The 22373-nt window shown below is 38.2% G+C and overlaps 1 protein-coding gene across 3 annotated transcripts in view; it reads right to left on the bottom strand.

Annotated features, from left to right (window-relative positions):
• The window catches only part of ZNF638 (zinc finger protein 638), a 113162-nt gene extending 93494 nt beyond the window's left edge, over positions 1-19668 (bottom strand). For all 3 annotated transcript variants that reach the window (XM_074332145.1, XM_019718798.2, XM_074332146.1), the window contains exon 1: positions 19502-19668. In XM_074332145.1, the coding sequence (XP_074188246.1) occupies positions 19502-19617 (116 nt within the window). In that variant the 5' untranslated portion in view covers positions 19618-19668. The remainder of the gene's footprint in view (positions 1-19501) is intronic.
• Between the last annotated feature and the right edge of the window lie 2705 nt (positions 19669-22373).

The following is a 22373-nucleotide window of genomic DNA, read 5'->3' as shown; positions in this document are numbered from 1 at the left end:
AGAATTTTACATATATATTCATGAGGGATATCGGTGTTTTCTTTTTTGGCATTCTTTGTCTAGTTTTGGTATCAGGGTAATACTGCTTCATAAAATGAAAGAGAGAAGGGAAAAAAACCACCTGATCATCTCAATTGATGCATAAAAGTATTTGACAAAATTCAATATCTTTTCATGATAAAAACACTCAACAAATAAATGGATTGCAAGACAAATAAATTATTAAAATGTCAATAATTCCCAAAGGGATCTACACATTCAATGCATAAACAACAAAAAACCCTATTAATTGGACTTGCATCAAAGGATAGTATCACAAAGTAAAAAGGCAAACCACAGGGGCGGCCGGGTAGCTCAGTTGGTTAGAGCACGGTGCTCTTAACAACAAGGTTGCCAGTTCGATCCCCACATGGGCCACTGTGAGCTGTGCCCTCCACAACTACTTGACTTGGAGCTGGTGGGATCTGGAAAAACACACTTAAATAAATAAAAGTTTACACACAAAAAAAAGGCAAACCACAGAATGGGAGAAAATATTTGCAAATTGTGTATCTGATAAGGCATTAATTACCCAGACTATATAGAGAACTCCAACAACTCAAAAAAACAAAAAATACTGTGAACAACCCAATTGAAATAATGGACAAAGGACTTGAACAGACATTTCCCCAAAGAGGATATACAGACAACCACCAATAAGCACATGAAAAGATGTTCAATATCACTAATAATTAGGGAAATGCAAACCAAAACCACAACAAAATACCACTTCACACACATTAGGATGGCCATTATAAGAGAAAAAAACACACAGAAAATAATAAAGATTGCTGAGGATGTGGAAAAATTGGAATATTGGGCATTGCATTGTTGGTAGGAATGTAAAACAATATGGCAGTTCTTCAAAAACTAACATTGAATTACTAGCAATTCCACTTCTAGGTTTATACCCAAAAGAACTGAAAGCAGGGACTTGAACAGATATTTGTACACCAGTGTTTATATTCACAACAGCCAAAGGTTAGAAACAACCTGTGTTTACCCATATGTGAATGGATAAACAAAATGTGTGACATACATACAATGGAATTTTATTTTGCCTTTAAAAAACATGAAGTTCAGATCAAATATATGGTGATAGAAAGAGAACTGACTCTGGGTGGTGAACACACAATGTGATATATAGATGATGTATTACAGAATTGTACACTTGAAACCTATGTAACTTTACTAACCATTGTCACCCAATAAACTTTAATTAAAAAAAACAAATATGAAATTCCAATACAGACTACAGCAGGGATGAAACTTTAAGACATTAAGCTAAGTGAAATAAGACAGAAAAGAACAAAAATTATATTACTCATATGAGGAATCTAGAATAGTCAAACTCATAGGAAAGAAAGTAAAATAGTGGTTATCTGGGGCTATGGAGAGGCAGGAATGGGTAGTTATTGCTTAATAGGTACTGAATTTCAGTTTGGGATGATTGAAAAGTTAGTTCTGGAGATGACAGTGGTGATGGTTTTACAACAATGTGAATATGCTTAACGCCACGGAACTGTATACTTACAGATGGCTAAAGTAGTAAATTTCATGTTATATACATTTTACCACAATAAAAAAAATTTAACACACAATTTCACATACAAAGTCATAGACTTAAGACTTTTTTTTTTCTCTAGTGGATTACTTACATTAAGTAACCAGAATGAGAATGACTGCTCTTGGCCATTATCTCAAAACTAGGTTTCCCCCTGATCAATAGTTCCTGCCTGGGATGCCAGATCTAACTGACTTCTTCTGGAAGTGCCCAAGGCATCCCTGTCTCACCCACTACACCTCCACAATTAGCAGTTGTCATTCAAGGAAGTTAACTGACTGTAGCTACCACCAAGTCCCAGCCAGCTGGGTTAATTGTCCGCTGTTCATAATATATACTGTATCCCAGACTCCCAAAGCAATGAAAGGAAAGCAGGAAGACATTAAAAGAGTTTGAAAACTTGTATAGGTTTCCATGTACAAATCGCACATAGGTGTTATATGATTCAAGTTATATAGAGCAGTGGTTCTCAAACTTTACATATGTCAGAATCGCCTGAAGGGATTAGTACAACACAGGTTGCTGCTCATCCTACTACCCAATAGTTTCTCATTCTGTAGGTCTGGGATGAGGCCTCAGATTTTGCATTTCCAATAAGTTCCCAGTGATGCTGAGAACTGCTGCCACGGAGACCACACTTGAGAACCACCGAAGAGCATATTCAGAAACATAACTCCCATTATATCTATCTGACCCCAAAGAAGGATCAAAAAGGGAGCAAGGAGAAGTGTGAAGAGTGGAGAGCAGCCATTTTACCCCCTTAATAATTCTCATTTCTTAAAAAATATTTTTTTTTCTAAACAGTCAACAAAATTAAAACTTAAACACCCAAACAGACATTGAACTTTAGGGAGGAAAAAGGGACATATTAACAGTCATGACTCAGTACATACAAATTATATAAGATTTAGCAAAACATTTTTCATTGTCCTCTTTTGCTCTGTTTTTGGGGTCTAATTTGGAAACTTTAAAAAACAAACTTTTTTTCTGCTTCTAAAGCTTTACTACAGAGTCTTTTAAGGTCTATAATTCTATAAAAAAAGACAACACACAGCAAGCAATTGAGAAGGCAGAGCCATAGCTGCATCAGAGCCAGGGTGAGGATAGCACTGCCAGGAAGAGAGGAGTACCAGACAGCTTCTCACAGACGGCAGACAGCTGTTCCCAAACCAAGGAATTTCAATGAGGCAACAACAGAAACTCAGGGGTTATTACAAAACACAGCACAGCCTCTGACTCCTCACCTGAACAGAATTACATGTCTAAACAGAGTCAGGGTGGACCCTCTGATCCTATCAAATATTATGGGTGTTATTTTTTAATGGTTTGCTCTAAAGCTTTCACAGGGAATTCTCATTGAAGATTCCAAAGGGAATGAGTGAAAGAAGGGTGAATGGAAAAAATCTTGTTACATGATTCGGGGCTAATATGTACTTACAATGTTGAAATAAATAATCAGGAATTTTCGATTTTCATTTCCTAAAACTGCCACCATGAAACAAACCACCATGAAAATATGTTTTAGTGCTTACGTTAAGGAAAATAAGTAATAGTGTATAATTAATTAGAACGATGTGATCACCACATTTTCATAGACCTCTTCCCCAAGAAAACGCTAAGATTTTACCGTTCACCTACGACAACAGTCACAAACTCAAATACTTACAGGGGAAAGGCTGGTAATAAAAATGATTGAAGTTGTTAAGACAGAGGGATTGTAATGGTGGCCCTAAATCTTCTATTTTGAGGTTTCATTCTCTGGTATAATTTGATTTAACAAGTGTAATTGAGCTTGGGACTTTTTGAAAGCTTTTTGGCAAGGCTTCCAGTCCATCCCAGAGGATGATCCTGAAACATCCTCCAGCCCCAGAGATCAGAGCCCCAACTCCCAGCCTGGATGCCCCACCTCAATCCAGTTTCTAGGCAGAGCCGCCTTTGTGTATGGTATGTAGATTTAAATTGGAGTCAGGAGTGGATCCCATACAGATGCAAAACCTCTCCCAAGTCTCAGGGCTTACTGGGCTGAAGTAAATTATTATTACTTACTTGGCTGAAGTAAATAGAAACATTAAAACTGGTCTGCATAATAAATGTATAGGAAGCAGAATCATTAACAGTTGGTGAGAAGGAAGCTGCCGAAAGGAAACAAAGAAAAGAAAGAAAAAAAACTTTCAAAAAGTCCTAAGCTAAATTACACTTGTTAAGTCAAATTATACCAGAGACTCAAACCTCAAAATAGAAGATTTAATGCCACCATTACAATCCCTCTGTCTTAACAGAAAAGAAAATTCAAATACCAGGAATAATATCAAACATTATGGTTAATGAACTATAATTTCGACATGTAACAAGGATTTATGGTATTAGAGCTTATAAATTTGAAACTGAAAAAATACAAGTCAAAAAATAGGAACACTTAATTATTAAATTTTCCTTGTAGCTCATAACATCTTTGATCTAAAACCAAAAACTTGATACCCTTTCCCTTGTACCCAGATGTCAATATAGAGTTGCATGAAAGTATAGTATAGAATTCAGCCCTGAATCCTTGAACTAAGAGCAGTATTTTTTAAATTGAGTTTCATAAGCGAAAACAACTCCTCTTAAACACAGCCACTTTCAAACAAAACTGAAATTTTTGCATAGTGAGTTTTAAATGCAGGAGAATTTAAAGGTATTTGCAAAATTCTGGTGCTCCAATGTTATTTAGTTTTTAACACTTTCATTTGTAGCTATCCATTCACATTATTGCTATTAATAGAGAAATGTTAGTGCATTTTCATAAAGTATAAAATTAAAGAGTCTGCCTTGGAATTCAGTCTTAAATTCCATAATTTTTGGAATGAAGTTAAGGCCATAATTTTTATTTCTGGAAACCAACTTCAGTATATGAAAGCAATCCAGATTATTCCTTGCCCAAAAAAAAATTGTCAAAAAACATATATTTGCTACAAATGAGAGAACTGAATCATAGAATGTGGCACTCCTTGTGAATGCCCCTACAAAGAAATGTTTACAGTATTTAGATGAGCTGTAATGTCAACCAAAAGCCAACTCTTTGAGCCATTCTTCATTGGTAAACCAAGGCAAAGATTTTCCCTTGAATGACAAGTACAGATTGGTTTCTTTTAACAGTTAAAAAAGCATTTTTAGCCCTAAATTATATATATGAGAATAGAGTTGTACATACCACAAAAATCCGGCAAACCCTTACATCTGAAGTTCAAGAATCAGTATCCAGTTTATCATGGTAATTACTATATTGGCTTTGGACCTAAAATTATTCCTAGTTAAATCTACATTAAGCAAGTTATTAAATCCATGTCTTACCCTTTCAATATGTCATCAATGTTAACCCCAACTATTCATTATTCCAGGAGTCCTATCTATACTCAAGATAATATATTTTTAACCATTTTCATTAAATTTTGACAGACTTTTCTAACATACATAAATGAGTCATTCTATATTGGCCTTTTTATGGGCAACAAATCCAAAAGTTCCTCAACCCATTAAAATTCTCAGAGACTATAAATATTGTTGACTGTGTGATATTATCTACATGTGTGTTTTCATGAGCTTAAATTGAAAATGCTATGTTAAATTTGTAATGTAAACTTTTTAAATTCTCAGTCATCTTCACTATGCTATAAAATTGTATTTCCAATTATATTTACATTTATTCACATATTTTTTTTCTGTTTGAGGTACGTAACTTTGGCTCTACTCAAAAGGTACTGTTTAGGAACTTACCGTCTATATAAGGTACTGAGGCCCTGGCAACTTTTTTTAACCAAATAAATAACTACACATCATAGTGGCATCGTTTATTTGATTCCCATTCAAAAATAAACCCTATTGTGTCTTTCCTGTAGAATAGTGTTGGTATAATACTTACTATGTATGGTTGGTTTTAAAATTTCATCTTAATTTGCATTCTTTTGACATATATACACTTTGTTTGCATATTAAAACAGCAATATTCTTTACTTTCATTTACAAAACAATTCTTTACTTCTACACACAAAAATATCTCTTTCCTTTAAAAAAAAATAATGAAAAAGCCTTTTTCTTTCCCCACTTTTGAGAGAAAAGTGGACCCAAAATACACTGTCCTTCTTTCTTATAATAAAACTATAGTGGGAAAACAGCAGCACAAGTGCAAAGGATAAATGACTACTGACACTTAGCCTAGACACTGGGGTCAAGAGGGACTGGTGGGGGCGGTGTAAGTGAAGAGCAGGTACTTCTCTAAAGGAGGTAGGTGCTCCCCGGCTCCAGCCTATTGGCAGCCATGCCCTAATGTAAGAGCTTCCAAGTCTTTAAAAACTGGAAATTCAGGAGAGAGAGAGAGAGAGAGAGAGAGAGAGAGAGAGAGAGAGAGAGATAGCTTTATTGTAAAGTGTTGTGGGGACAGGGCCAGCAGTGCAGTTTCCAGGTTCTCGGCCTCACATTAGAAAGGTGCTGGCTCAGGTAGTAAATGGCCATCAACTGTGATTGGATGGCCATCAGTGGTGGCTAGTTGGCCGTCACCTGTAACCAGTGAGCCACTGGCCACTAATATAACTGCTGTGGCTAAGCTAGCAGAAAATGGTGGCTAGCAAGAAGATGGCGGCTGAGCCAGCAAGCGGCAGACTGAGGGTTGCGGATCGTGTGGCTCCTGTTTCCTGTGTCTGCAACCCAGCCGCCAGCGAGACTATAGTGGTGTGACTTCCCTACCTATGGCTCCGTGGGTGTTCCTTTTTGGCCTAGCCATATCCTGCCTTCTTATGTGGCGAGCGGGAGCAGAGACCCCGCAGGCCGCCCAGCGCGACAAGTGTTGACAACTTATTCAAAAACATAGAAAATGGGCGGCCAGATCGCTCAGTTGGTTAGAGTGTGAGCTCTCAACAACAAGGTTGCCAATTCAATTCCCTCATGGGATGGTGGGCTGCGCCCCCTGCAACTAAAGGTTGAAAACAGTGACTGGACTTGGAGCTGAGCTGCACCCTCCACAACTAGATTGAAGGACGACTTGACTTTGGAGCTGATGGGCCCTGGAAAAATGCATTGTTCCCCAACATTCCCCAATTTAAAAAAAAAAAAAAAAAGCATAGAGAACACTGTGAGGACCCAACACGTGGTCCACAGGCCAATTTGGGACACCTTCCCCTCCATCCCCTCACTAACCCACCGTGAGATTTAAGTCCTGCCAGCATCAGTCTATTAGATTGGTGCAAAAGTAATTGCGGTTTTTGCCATTATTTTTAACCTTTTAAACCGCGATTACTTTTGCACCAACCTAATATATTCTTAGTAAAACTAGCAAAGTAAATAGTAGTCTTTTTGCATAAAAAAGCCTCCTCTTTTTGGCTGAAGCTTAACAATCTTCTACCAAACCTGGTTAACTGCCAGGAACACCCAGATTCATCTAAAAAGCCTAAGTTTTTTTGGTTTCGTTTTTTCTTTCTTATTTATTTATTTATTTATTTATTATTTTTATTTATTTATTTATTTTAGGTTTTGGTTTTTCAATAGCCTCACCTCCTAACTTTTGTCATTCAAATTGCCCTCTTTCTAAGACAACAGCTCAAAATGGAGCTATTTAAATTTTTTAAACTATGCCTGTGGTTTAAACTTGTAGAAAGTTTTTGTGGAAAAACAAGAAAACTCCTGGGATGAGAAATTCTTATTCTGTTTCTGTAGCCAGTTCATGTCAAAGCTCTTAAATACACGGTACATATTCTGCCTACCTGAGAAGAAATTAGTAATTCCATCCTTCTTTACGAAAAGTGAAAAAAACCTACAGAAAAGTGCTCAAGCAACTATGTCATTTAGAGTAAACAATGGATGGAAAAAAAGTTTTAAGTAGAGATTTTACGTCATACTCTCTAAACATTCAATAAAATTCCAAATAAAAAGGTTTTTAAAAATCAAATACTTGAAAATGAACATCCTACTAAATAATCTTTGGATTACAAACCATTTAGAAGGTGATGAAAAGGAGAAAAAGGAAAAAGACCAATGAGATACCACTCTAGGAGCTAAAACAGTCCTCAGAGGAAATTTTAGAGCTTTAAATGCTTTCGTCATTAAATAGGTTTTTAAAAATGTAAAAACAATATTATTCAAAGTAAGGAAAAAGGAGGAAAAGCAAAAGACAAAAGGAAGTAGGAATGAATAAAAATAAACCTAAGGTTGCATTTTTAAAATAATAGCAAGGATATGTAAATCCAAAAGCTTGTTCTTTGAAAGAATAAAACAAAACCGTGATTTTGGCAGAGTGGGGAAGGAGGGAGAGGGCTGAACAAAAATGCACAGGATTAGAAATAAGAAAAGAGATAGCGAAAAGCTTAAAGAAACTACAAGAGACTATCACGTGCAACGAATTTAAAAATCCAAAAGAAAATGAATGATTTTTTAGCAAAATATAGATTATGAACATTGACTCAAGAATAGAAAATTTGACTAGATGAATTACCATTAGAGAAAAACTTCTGTATATTGTATCTATATATGATACATATATGAGGATGAAGAAAAGTATAGCTGTGTGTGTGTGTGTATGTGTGTGTGTGTGTGTGTGTATATACTAATATAAGATTACATTACTAAGATGTGGAACATAAGAAGGGAAAGATTAAACAAAGAGTGCCTATAAAAAAGTGTCAATATGACCTCATATGTGTAAACTTAAACATATTCATGTGTATATACATAAATAGATGGATGAAAGCATGACAACCAGCATGTTAATGGTGGTTACTCCAAGATAAAGGGATACCCCTACTTTCAGACACACATTTCATTGTCACCTTCCTTAGCACCTGGTGCCAGCAAATACTGAGCATGGAGGCTGCCAGTACTGGTGAACTAGCTTACTTTTACTTTTCAAGGGAACCTCCTTGAAAAGAAAGTGCTGCTCAAATTTGAACACAATCAGAATCACCTAGAGAGCTTGTTAAAACAGATTACTGGGCCCCTTAGGGTTTCTCATTTAGTGGATCTGAGGCAAGGCCCAAGAATTTGCTTTTGCAGTAAGTTCCCAGGTGATATGGAGGCAGTTGCCCTAGAAACCATACTTTGGGAATCATTGTCCTAAGACAACTTTCAATACCCTAAAGGTTAGTTGAAACCACTGTGGTCTCCTATTCCATTCTCATTTGCCTTTTTTATTTGTTTATATTATGGTTTTATTGAAGTTTTGAATTCAATTCTTAAATATTACCTTTCCAAGTTTCTGAAATGTACCTTAAATTATTCCCTGTAATAAAAGTAATGACTATTTATTGACACAGTACAAATTATGTAATACGCTCAATCATTTACTAGCATTATCTTGTTTAATCCTCATAAAACCTTGGGAGGTAGGTTACCAATTTTACAGATGAGGGAACTGAATTTACAGAAGATCCTATGTGTGCTCTTAGTCAGTATACTCTACTGGTTTAAAACTAAAGGTTAATAAACCAACAAAACTACAGCAAACTAGCAGTACATGCAATGAGATAAAGCATGGTAAGTCCTTGGTTCAATGATTGCGGTATCACCTAGATATGCCCAAATTCTGGATCGAATAATGTTAATACTTACACAATTCACAGTACTGATAATCATACAGTGTCTGCAGATGGCAGAAAGGTAAAAATCACTTCTATACTCATAGGTAGACAGACCAGGGTGACATGGAACTCACAGAACACATATTTAAAATTTCTAAGCAATTTTGAAGATCTAGGATGCATACTTGTTAGAATACAGGCTAAGCTTCTGCAACAAAGGCCCTAAAATAAGATGGCTTAAAGAAGATCAAAGAATGTTTCTTTCTCAATTAACTGTCTAGACATAGGCTAGTAGCTTTGTTCTGTGAACCTATACGTAAGCCTCCAGATTCCTTCTATCTTGTTGCTTGCATTCTCCTTTTGTCTGCCCAGTTGAAGTTAGCTCATTGCACTATTCTGCCTTCCAGCTCACATGAAGGAAGAAAGCGAGAGCAAACCCAGTCCCTTTTTAAAAGCATGCATTCTCAACAGGGACAACATTACCCACAAGAGAGCAAAAGAATTTTACTCTTTTTATGGCTGAAGCACAGATATTCACATACAGTGTATACAGATATATAAAATATCTGAGGTATTAAAAATTCATGGGGGCAACTAGGAAAAAAATATCTAAAAATATTCCTAATGGGAGTGACAGTAAAAAGATTGAGAAACTCTGTTTTAAAGGCAAGTGCCAGAAATTGTACACATCTCTGCTGTTCCCAAGAACTTAGTCACAAAAATAAACCTAGCTACCAAGGAAGCTAGAAGATATACTCTCTAGGTAGGTGGTCATTGGCCCAGATTAAATTCCATTTCTTCCCATTTGAGCCTCTTCATAGGGCTACCTGAGTGTTCCCACAACATGACAGTTGGTTTCCCTCAGAACAAGCAAGCCAAGATACCAAGGTGGAGGCAGCAATGTCTTTTATGACCAAGCCTTGGAATCTACACACATTGCTACTTTTACCTCCTGTACAGTCCAATTCTGATACAATGTGGGAGGGGCCTACACAGAGGTATGGCTACCAGGAGGCTAGGTCTGGGGATCATCTAGGAGATTGGCTTTCCATTTGCAAGCATACTCAGAAGTTCCCATATTTATGTAACTGGAAAAATCATTCTGGTTAAATTCTAGTTGCCCTCCAAGTCCCTGTGGATGAAAAAGGGGTTCTACAGAAAGTAATATCACAGGGTAATCTGATCATAAATTCCTAACTGGGCAAGTCAAGGTGGGTAGTCACGCCCCAGGCATCTAACTTCTTCAGCAAAAAAAAAAGGCTCTATTCTTTGCCTTAAGCATTGCTTCTGCATCTTTGAAATGCCTCTGAATCAAAACCACCCCGAGAGTACATAATTTGGTTAACTATTCTGTAATGCAATTCCTGCTTTGTTTTCTCCCACCTTTATGTCATCTTCCCTCCTTAAATCAAAATGCATTAAAGAAGCTGCAGACTACCATTCCGAGAAGCATTTTCCTCAGTCTGCTGAGATCTTGCTTCCAGGCATATCCTGTTTGGCTCAAGTTAAATTTTATAAAAATTTTCTACAAGTTCGGACATTCTCATGTAGACAGCCCTGATGAAATGTTAACTCCCTGGCCAGAACTCATTGCTACCTCCTTTGTGATTCTACATCACACTATTGCCACCACACGGTACAATGGTTCACTATGTACAAAGCTGTCTCTCCAATGAGAATACAGGACTGAGGCTTACTTATTTTGATGCCCTCCAAGTTCAAGTCTGTTGAACTTTAAAAAATTGCCAGCCACTGTCAGTTATTGGTAGGGAAACCACTCTGGGACCAAAGTGAGCAGCATTCTAAATTATCTATTTAGCACATCACTGGCTAGCCTTATAAACCTAAACAACTTGCTTAAACAATACCTAGCTAACAAAACAAACCCAGAATATAAATGTATTCATTTCAATGTTAAATGTAACTTCTCTGTCAACCATGATTTTCATATAGATACTTTTACATGGGCAGGCAAATTAAAATCTAAATTTTGCTCGATGAGTTTTGTAGAAGAAAATGTGTGCTTCAAGGAAAAACTATGCTTTGTTTAGATCACACTCTTCCAGATGATCTGATCCTAGCCTTTCATTGCTGTTGGGCTATTTCACTTTATTGGTTTCTACTGATGAAAACTGATAGTTGAAGCACAGTAACTCTTAACCTCTAGGAAGGCAAATTCTGACTGATGGAAGTTCAGTGGACTCCCCTCTGCTGTGGAAAAGGCCAGCTCTGCTTTCATTTACACATTCGTTTCAATATTCCTGATCTGTAAATATGTCTGTTCTTTGGATTCTCTCTTTGAACTAGTTGTAACATCTTACCAGTTCCTTCATTTAATTGAGTTGAATAAAATCTTCAACACTTGTTCATTTTATATCTATATGAGAATCATGATTTTACCCATTTTTTAAAATTATCCTTCAACATCGCATATACAGAGGGTGCCCCAAAAAATGGACATACATTTTAAGAAAGGAAAACTGTATTAAAATTGTAATAATATATACCAATAAACAAAGACGAATACAAGTCACATTTGACTTCTGCAATTACAAGAGATGCTCAAAATGGTTACCATCAGCGTCCAGACACTTCTGATTACAGCGAACTACTGCTTGAGCAGCATTGACCAGTGTCCACTTGTATACATTTTTTTGGCACCCAGGTATATAGGACAAGAGGGATTGATTGGGTGATCTTAACCAAAGTACCCTGTTTCCCTGAAAATAAAAGCTAGCTGGACAATCAGCTCTAATGTGTCTTTTGGAGCAAAAATTAATATAAGACCCGGTATGGTATTATACTATACTATACTATACTATACTATACTATACTATACTATATTATATTATACCCGGTCTTATATTATAGTAAAATAAGACCGGATCTTATATTAATTTTTGCTCCAAAAGAAGCACTAGAGCTGATTGTCCGGCTAGGTCTTATTTTCCGGGAAACATGCTAAAAAACAGACTGTAGAATTACACGAACAGGGATGCAAATCCTGGAGCTCTGAAGCACTCTGGGCCACTGCACTGCACTGCACTCCTTCAGAGGGTGCCATTCACATTGCAGCCTTTGTACATGGTGCCTCCCTGCTTAGTACTTTACACAGCTCTGCACTACAGTCCTGGCATTGCCACCTCCACTTCCAGAGCAAGCTGAGTGTGCATGGGTGTGTGCACTAGGAGGGAGCTGGTCCTGACCCTTTGCTTTGGTGATGACCAGATGTTTATGAACCAATAATACTAATGAGGTTAACTGAAAGCCTACATATTAAACTATGGGATCTCAGTCAGTGTATGCACAGAAAAGAATTAACATAATACGTAGGCCTGAGACTGCTATCCTTTAAGAGGCCTACTTGCAGGGTTAGCTCTTGGCTTTCGCTTGTGAACTCTGATTTCAGGAAGGTTCCCACCATTCCCTAACTCACAAGAGTGGTTTAACGTGCCTAAACATAGTCTGAACAAATAATGTGGTTTGTGCTAAACACCTGTTTTCCTCTGGCAGTTTGGAATTTTGGTGCAGGCTAGGCAGAGGGTACCGATGTGAGCAGACCTCAATAAAAACCTTGGGCACTGAGTCTCTAATGAGCTGTCCTGATAGACAACACTTCACACATGTTGTCACAATTCAATGCCGGAGGAACTAAGCGCATACTGTGTGACTCCACGGGGAAAGAACTCTTGGAAACTTGCATCTGGTTTCCTCTGGGCTTCGCCCCATGTACATTTCCCCTTTGCTGATTTTGCTTTGTATCCTTTCACTGTAATAAATCATAGCTGTGAGTACGACTATATGCTGAGTTCTATGAGTCCTCCTAGCAAATCACTGGACCTGGAGGTGGTCTTGGGACTCTAGACACACTCCCATTCATTGGCCCTGCTCCCAGAAGGAGGACAATCCAAGATTATAGCCCACAATGCAAAGGACTGGAGGCTTCTCCCTAAAGAAACTGAAAAGCCAAAGAGGAAAAAAGGACTGCAAATGGCAGAAATAATGAAAAAAGCAAATGCAAAGTCCAAAAATAAAACTACAATTAATATCTTTAAAAAGATAAGAAAATATATTGCATTCATAAGAAGATGCTATGGAAAAAAGCAGAGAACAAGAGCTCTATAAAATTAAAAATATGATAAAATGAAATTTAGAATAGAAGGGCTAGAAAATAAAGCTGAAAAACTTGTCCAGAGAAGTTGAGAAAAAAAGAAAGAGATGAAAAACAGAAGAGAGAAGACAAGAAAATTAAAAGATCAATCCAGGAGATCCAAAACCCAACTAAAGAAAAAGAGAGAGCAGAATAAATGGAAAGGAAGAAATCATTAAAGTAAATTTCACCAGACTGGGGAGGGAGGGAGGGGAGAGTGGCCTCAGGTTGAAAGGGCTCTCAACAAATGCAGAGCACAATGAGTGAAAAAAAATAATCACATCAAGGTTATATAATCATAAAATTTCAGAATGCCAGAGAGAAGATTCTAAGAAGCTTTCAGAAAGTAAAAACAGCCCATAAATAAAGATATATGAAACTTAATGATATCAGATTTCTTAACAGTAATAATGACAACAGACACACTAAAATTACATCTTAAAAATTCTGAGGAAAAACCTAGACTTCTATATTCAACCAAACTACAATTCAAGTGTAAGGATAGAATAAAGACATTTCTGAGACAAGCAATGACTTAGAAAATGTATCTTCTCTTAGACAGTAACTTGAATAAGTACTTTACCAAAATTATTCAGTAATCCAAACCAGCATCTAGGTAACAGGATCCAAACCGAGAGAGATGTGAAGTCCCATGACATCGGCTGTGCACAAAACCTAGAGAATTTTATCTTGCAGTTCTTCCATTCAGAATTACAATTTGGCTAGCATATTTTTAGTTTCCTAGAAAACATTCTTGTTCTCTGATTGTTTCCATAGCACCCAATTCTTATTTTACGGGTGCAATCTCTTTCCTTATCTCTTTAAAGATACTAATCTTCAAGTTGATGCAAACCTAGAACCAGACCAGATTAGAGTATGAAGAATGAGATCTACAGGAAGAAAGTGTTAAAGAAAAATGAAATTGATAGATACTTGCATTTGTTTGAGCATTTGGAAAAAATAACCATATGCTGATAGAAAATTAGGTAAATGAAAGAAACAGTCTTAAGTTTATCCTCTGGCTCAAAGGCTAATCATATTTACCTAATCATAATAATATAAATAAAAGCTAACTACTGATTTACCTAAATCTCAACTGAAATTATGGAAGACGTGGAAGTAGAATAGGAAGAGAAAAGGAATTAAATCCTCACCTTACTTTATCCACTCTCAATTTATCAAAAAAGTCAATAAGTAATATCTAACACTGAAGTTAAGAAGTAGTTATAAAGTATACTTTTTAAAAGACAGAGGTAAATACTAGAAGAAAAAGTTAAGAGTTGAAAGTAGTTGCTTCCAAAGAAAGAAATAAGGACTACAGAGGAATGAACTTGTGTGTCATATTTTTGTGGTAAATTTTTAAGACCTGCTTTCTTTTTTCAATGATGAATATTACTTTGATTTTAAAGTAAAATTTAAAAAATAACAATTTAATGATTAATAAACTGGAAGGTTTTACAACCCCTTACATTAGGTTTAAGTACTCTAAGTGATCTCCACTTCACTTAGCGAGGCGTCTTATACTTAACACCCCAACCATAAAGAAAGCTCTTCTTTTAATTGTCTCTTCAGTGTTTTGATCAAAATCTATCTTCTGTTTATATTCTCTTTCTGTACTAATCACTTCTTAGAAAAAAAACTTTTGTTGAGGACACTCTCTATGTACTGATATGGAAAGATCTCTATGCTTCACTGTCACATGGAAAAAGCCACAGAAGAAAACTGCAAGTACAGCCAAGAGGGGGAAAATGTATACTGTGTCTGTTTTGGCTCAGATATGCATCAAGTATCTCTGGAAGGAGAAGCAATAAACTAGTAATAACAATTACCCAGGGCAGGCGAATTGGACCAAAGGAAATTGAGGAGATGAGCAAAGGGGGAAAGAGGAAGATTTTTTCCATTGTACACTTTCTTTACTTCTTGATTTTTAACCCTGTGAAATTGTTGCCTACTCAAAAAAAATTTTTTTTTTAATTTTAAGCCTTACTTCTTCATTTTGGGACCAAATTAAAATATAACTATCTTCAAAACTTTGAGAAGTTATGAAAATAATCAATACCCCTAACTCTCATCTTTGCAGAGATAACATTCCCCCAAAAATAAGACCTAACCGGAAAATAAGCATGATTTTTCAGGATGATGTCCCCTAAATATAAGCCCTAATGCGTCTATTTGGAGAAAAAAATTAATATAAGACCCGGTCTTCTTTTCAGGGAAATACAGTACTTTTAACATTTTGATGTACAGTGCAATCACATAGCCACATCCTGAACCTGCATGCTTACATGCCAATTTGAGAATCTAACTGTCAGTCTTTCAATCTTCACAACAGAAAGTCTATTAACCTGTATTAAGATTATAAAGGTTCAAAAAAAAAGAAAGGAGTAAGCCTGTGGATAAGCAGGGACACTTGAAAACTCCCCATTCATTTCTAGGAATTCAATGATGTCAAAGGCAGAGTGGTTTCAATGCCTAGATACGTGAATATTGCCTGCTTGTTTTTTTTTCCTTCTTTCAGTGTAGTTCAAGGGTTTTTAAACTTTGCTATGTACGAGAATTCCTCTCAAAGTGCCAAGCCTGAATATTAGATTAAGCATAATCTTTACTACACTTCAGATCTTTTTGTACTTCTGTTAACCAAAATGGAAACATTAGACTTTTTTAAGAATTTGTGTTTTTTTACCCTGATATTGTATTATGACCATCTTTTAATTTTCTCAAATTTCTTCATAAGTTTACATTATATTAACATATGGATTAATATATAAATATATTATGAATTATTACATCATATCTATTCTATCATTTAATTTATTTTATCAATTTTACCATTTCCCTACATAGAGACATTGTTTCCAAAGTTTCATCATCATAAACAAAATTGCAACAAACCATCCCAGTAACTAACCCTGTGTACATATCCATTATTATTTCCTTAGAATAAATTCCTAGAAGCGGAATTGCTGGGGCAAAATGTATTTAAAAATTCAAGAATTTTAATGAGTGTGGGCAAAATGCCCTCCAAAAACCTAATTAACTGTTAGTTGGAAAGTAAATATAAAATACTTAGGGGAAAGTACTTAGAGGATGCTTTACTGATTCCATTTGTGAGGTTCAGGTACCCCAGTGAGTCCCCAAATCTCACACTGCAAAATTTTGCACATGTAACATGTCAAAACGTCAAAAAAGAGGGCGACAAACCTTGGTATCGAAACCACAGCTGCAGAGAAAGAAGAAAAAGAGCTCTTTTAGCAATGACATGTCACTGAGAGATGACAGACTCAAATTCTCAAAAGCTTCCAACTTAATGACATTAGAAAAAGTATAGTATTCAATGTTAGCAGTTATAATACTCAAAATTATGACAATGTCAACTATAATTTAATAATATATATGGTCACAAGGTTTGGGGTATATAGCATAGGGAATAGAGTCAACAGAATTTTAACAGGGGTAGTAGATTGGGGGAGGGGGTTTAGCACTTTGTGAGGGGTGTAAATGTCTAACTATTACATTGTTTTGTATACCTGAAATTAATTTTAAAAACTATTAAAGCACATCCCTTTCTTGAATGAAAAAAATGCCAAAATAGTCTTTGCTTGTGCTGACATTTCAATGGAGAAAAATTAAAATTTTAATACAACCTATAAGCCCCCCACTCCTGGAAATAGAATATTCAACACTATTAACACCATTTCAAATTTGGAAGCTGGGTATGTAGTTGTGGGTGAAAGCAGACCTAAGTAAATTGGGAAAAAATAGTCTTTCAAAGTCGATGATTCAAACAACATACATTTTTTTCTTTTATTTATCTGTATTTTGTAAAATTTCTTTAATGAAAGATAGCATTATTACCATAAAATAAGAAAGCTCAAAACTTATTTAAGAAACAAGTGTCGGGCTGGCCCGGTGGCTCAGGCAGTTAGAGCTCCATGCTCCTAACTCCGAAGGCTGCAGGTTCGATTCCCACATGGGCCAGTGGGCTCTCAACCACAAGGTTGCTGGTTCAACTCCTCGAGTCCCGCAAGGGATGGTGGGCTGTGCCCCCTGCAACCAGAAACGGCAACTGGATCTGGAGCTGAGCTGCGCCCTCCACAACTAACACTAAAAGGACAACAATCTGAAGCTGAACGGCACCCTCCACAACTAAGATTGAAAGGACAACACCTTGACTTGGAAAAAAGTCCTGGAAGTACACACTATTACCCAATAAAGTCCTGATCCCCTTCGCCAATAAAATCTTTAAAAAAAACAAAACAAGTGTCAGTATTGCATTCAAATTACCCTGACATTAAAAAATATTTTTGGATAAGATACAGTACATTATACAATTCTAGAAACCATAATGAAAATGATGTAACTTTTTTAAAAAAGAGCAACCCCCAACAAATTCTTTAAACTATTCTATTCTCCTAGACCAGTATTAAACGAATTTTCTTGGCCACCACGAAACGTCCCCAGAAGCATACGGAAAAGAATTACTACATTTTATAGCTCCCTCCCCTCCCTAAAATACACTTCTTGGAGTTCAAATCAGAAGTCACCAAGAATTCTGAAAACTAGGGACAGCAAAGCACTACCCAAGTCCTGCAAGCATATGCAAAAATATATTTACAGGAAAGATAAAGGTGCTTTGTGACTTTACAAGAGAATTCACAGCAGCATTAGCAATTTTAAAGGGTGCATTTGAGGTACTTACTTTTCCTACCCACTGAATAAAAGAGAGCGGCTTTTCTATTTCCCAACCCCCTAGTAAGATAAATAATTACAGTATTCTACAGTCTCCACTATGCCCTCATTTAAAAAAACAAAACAAAACTCCATAATCTTCTGGTCCTTGGAAGTTTGCACGCTAAATTCCAGCATCTTTTTCTCAAGCCAGCAATCCCTTTTCCTAACCCTTACGGGATAAGATAGGCAGTCCTTTTTGACTCAAACTAACCCACGGGGGCTTGGGAAACGGCAAAGTAGGCTGAAACAACGTCACCAGAATTTGGACCTTGAAACCAGCGCCAAGAAGTGTGACACAACACTACAGCGTTCCGTTCTGCAAAACGTCTATTATTCTCTCCACTCCCGGCTCCCATCAACTCGAAATAAACGCCACAAAGATTGGGAGAGCAATTCACTTCAATTCTAAGCGTCCGTTCAGCCTGCTCCAGCGAAAGAACTCAGGCCACAAGGGTGAAAAGAAAGAGCTACTGCTGCTACGAAGTGTCCCCAGACTGAGACGTGAGCAGTGTCTTAACAAGTATGCAGCTCAGCTTCCTGGGAACTCTTGGAACAGGCAAATCGCTGCAATGAACTCCGGACAGCGTCAAGTCTGCAGGCGGAGTCTGCAAGCGCAGCGGGGCTCCGGGGCGTGGCCGATTTTCCCCCGGCTGTCCAGCCGGGTGGGACTGGGGGTGCACCATTCCAAAATCTGGAACCTGGGTATGCAGTTGTGAAAGCAAACCCAAGCAAACCGGGACGGGGGCGGGGGGTAGAAATCCCTCAAAATTGATGAGCCAAGACACTACGCGTGGTTTCTTTTATCTTTCTGTTCTTTGAGAATTCCTTTAATGAAATAAATCTACTACTCTAAAATAAGCAAGTTCAAAACTTATTTAGGAAACAAAAGTGTCAGTGTTGCATTCAAATGACTACCCTGACATCAAAAACTATTTTTGGATGAGATACAGCATATTATGCAATTCTACAGTGTCTTTTTTTTTTTTTTTTTTTTTTTAAGAGCAATCTTTAAAAAGATCTCACGTTCGTCGGAGCTATTTCACCGCCTTGGAAGTGAACACGAGGCATCTGGCGACAGCTCATCACTACCCCCCGCCCCAACCACCCTGCTGTACAAATGATACTTGACTTAATCGTGATCTCCCAAGACCTGCCCGCACCGCGCAGCGTCCACCGAGCCTGCCCAGATCCGGAGATGAGTTGCTGGTACCGCGAAGCCGAGCAACAAGTGTCGGCGAGGCGTTCCGCAGCTGCTCGCTGACCAGAGGGCGCCTCCGCACACACAACTCGCTTAGCGCTCCAGACCAACCGATGGGGGAGTGACAGTCACGGGAGGGCCGGGAGCGGGAGATGATCTGGCCCCGAACCACGCGACGCAAGGATGCCGGGGCGCGGACCCTGCCGGCTCGCCCACCCGCCGCCAATTGCTCCTAAGCACCCACCAGGGCGGGGACCAGGGGCAAAGGAAGCGCTCACCGCTTCAGAGGGTCGGTAGCTCGCGCCACCGCGGCCGTCCCGGAGACGGAGCTCGGCGCCGTGGCCCCGGCTGCCGCCCGGGTTGTAGCCCCGGCAGGAACGCGGTCCCGGGGCATCGCCAGCCGCCCGCGAACAGAATCCGCGCAGCTCCCGGCGCTCCGCGCTCGCGGTCCCTTGGGCCCCAGGGCGCCCGGCTGTGCGCAGCGGGCCCCGCCCACTCCCAAGGACGGCCAATGCGCACGGAGCGCGGGAAGCCGGGGGCGGGGCGGAGCGGGACTGGAGCAAGTCCTGCGGGCCATCAACGCCGCGGGCTCAGCGCTCCTCGCCCTTCAGCGAGAGCAGTCCTGGGTGCGGCGTCGCCGGGATTTGAGACGTGTGTTTCAGGTGGGTGAGGAGTCGGAGGGGATGTTGCAGTTTTTGCAAATAAAACATCCCGGAGAGTCTAAGACTTTCAGAGCACTTCTGATTCTTCGGGGTCTCTATCTTTCCTTTTTTATATAATAGAACCCCTATTGAGAGCCAGCCACAGTGCTTAGGGACACGAGAATGAGAGACATCCCCTACTTTTGAGGATCTCCCAGTCAGTCGGGTGGAGGCTCAGATAAGGAAATAGGTAACGACAGGAGCCCACATAAGGCACATTCCAATGTAAAAAGTCGTATGTTTTGCAGTGGGGGGGGGGTTGGGGAGTGTGGTGGCAGTTTCGTCCAGGGGAGAACTAAAAGTCTTGTTACCCAGGAATTCTAGTGGCCGTGATTCAATGGAGAACAGTCCACATGTCATTATCTTTTTTCCCCCTTAAAGACGGCTAATATGTGTGACATAGGTAAAAATTTCAGTAGCGCCAAAAATACATGATATGTAATGAAAAGAAAGTCTTCATCATCCACTGCCCCCAGTTTTGTTACTCTTTAGACTACCACTGTTAACTAATTTCTTGCATATCCTTTCGGAGATATTCTGTGTGTGTGTGTGTGTGTGTGTGTGTGTGTCAGGCCATTGTGAATAAATTACTTATCTTTTACCCACCTTGTCTTTTGTGTTTATTGTATTTTTTACAATGAATTATTTTTTATTTTCATACAGTCTCATTAATTGATTTTTATTTTAGTTTCTAGGTTTTTTTAATCCTAGAAAAGCTGTCACTACCCCCAAATTTAGAAGAATTCTCCCATGTTTGCTTCTAGTATGCTTGATATCTATCTATATGATTCATCTATATGCAGATACTCTACAATAAAAATAATATATGTTATAACAAATAAATAAATCAGGCCAAAGCATATGAATTGGCAGTTCTCCAAAGAAGACATACAAATGACCACTAAGTACATGAAATGATGTTCAGTGTCAGTAGCTATCACGGAAATGAAAATCAAGACCACAACTAGATACCACTTTATACCCAGCAGAATGGCTATAATCAAAAAGACAGATATTAACAAGTGTTGATGTCTTAAGCCGTTTAGGTTGCTATGACAAAAACACCATAACTTGGGTGGCCAAAACAGCAAACATTTATTTCTCACGGTTCTGGAGTCTAGGAAGTCCAAGATCAAGGCACTGGGCAGATTCAGTGTCTGATCAGGACCAGCTTCCTGGTTCAAAAATGACTGTCTTCTCCCCACATGACAGAGGGGGTAAGGGAGCCCTGGGGTCTCTTTTAAAGGGCACAATTCCATTCATGACGGCTCCATCTTTATGATCTGATCACCTCCCAAATGTCCCGCCTCCAAATATCATCACGTTGTGGATTAGATTTCAACATATGAATTTTAGTCTGTAGCAGTTGGCAAGTGTTATGAACTGAATTGTGTTACCCCAAATTCACATACTGAAGCCCTACCCCCAATGTGACTATTTGGAGATAGGACCTTTAGAGAGGTAATTAGATGAAATGAGGTCATAAGGGTGGCGCCCTAATCTAATATGACTGGTGTCCTTATGAAAAGAGGAAGAGATACCAGGGATATGCACACACATAGAAAAGGTTATGTGAGGACACAGCGAAAATGTGACTATTTGCAAGCCAAGGAGAGAAACTTCAGGAGAAACCTAACCTGCTGACACTTTGATCTGGGACTTCCAGCCTCCAGAACTGTAAGAAAATAAATTCTGTTCTTTGAGCCAACCAGGCTGTGGTATTTTGTTTTGGCAGCCCTAGCAAACTGGTGCAGCAGGAATGTGGAGAAATTAGAACCCTCATACTCTGCTGGTGGGAATGTAAAATGGTGCAGCCACTGTGGAAAACAGTCTGATAGCTCCTCAAACAGTCAAACCTAGAGTTACCATATGACCCAGCGATTCCACTCCTACATATAAATCCCAAAACATATGTCCACACAAAAATTTGTACATGAATGTTTATAGCAACATTTATAATAAAAAAAAAAAAGAAAACCCACATTCCCATCAACTGATTAATGGATAAACAAATGTGATAAACCCATATAATTGAATATTATTCAGCAATAAAAAGGAATGAAGATACATGCTACAACATGGATGAACCTTGAAAATATTATGGTAAGTGGAAGAGGCCAGTGACTGAGGACCACACATTATATGGTTCTATTTGTACGAAATGTCCAGAATAGGCAAATCTAACGAAAGATTAGTGGTTGCCTAAGGCTGGCGATATGATGGAGGGATTGAGTGTAAATGCAGGGGGTACAGTGTTTCTTTTTGGGATAATTAAATGTTCTAAAATGTATTGAAGTGATGGTTGCACAGCTCTGTGACTATACTAAAATTCATTGAATTGTACACTTTCAATGGATGAATTGTATGTTATGTGAATTATATCTCAGTAAAGGTATTAAAAAAATTAATACCCAGACTTCACTGGACAAGAGGTCAAAGTATATGACCA

This window comes from Rhinolophus sinicus, linkage group LG05 (genome assembly GCF_036562045.2).
Source record: "Rhinolophus sinicus isolate RSC01 linkage group LG05, ASM3656204v1, whole genome shotgun sequence".
In the NCBI taxonomy this organism is placed as follows: Eukaryota; Metazoa; Chordata; class Mammalia; order Chiroptera; family Rhinolophidae; genus Rhinolophus; species Rhinolophus sinicus.
Note: the sequence above shows the minus strand (reverse complement) of the source record. Positions and strands in the feature narration are given on the sequence as shown.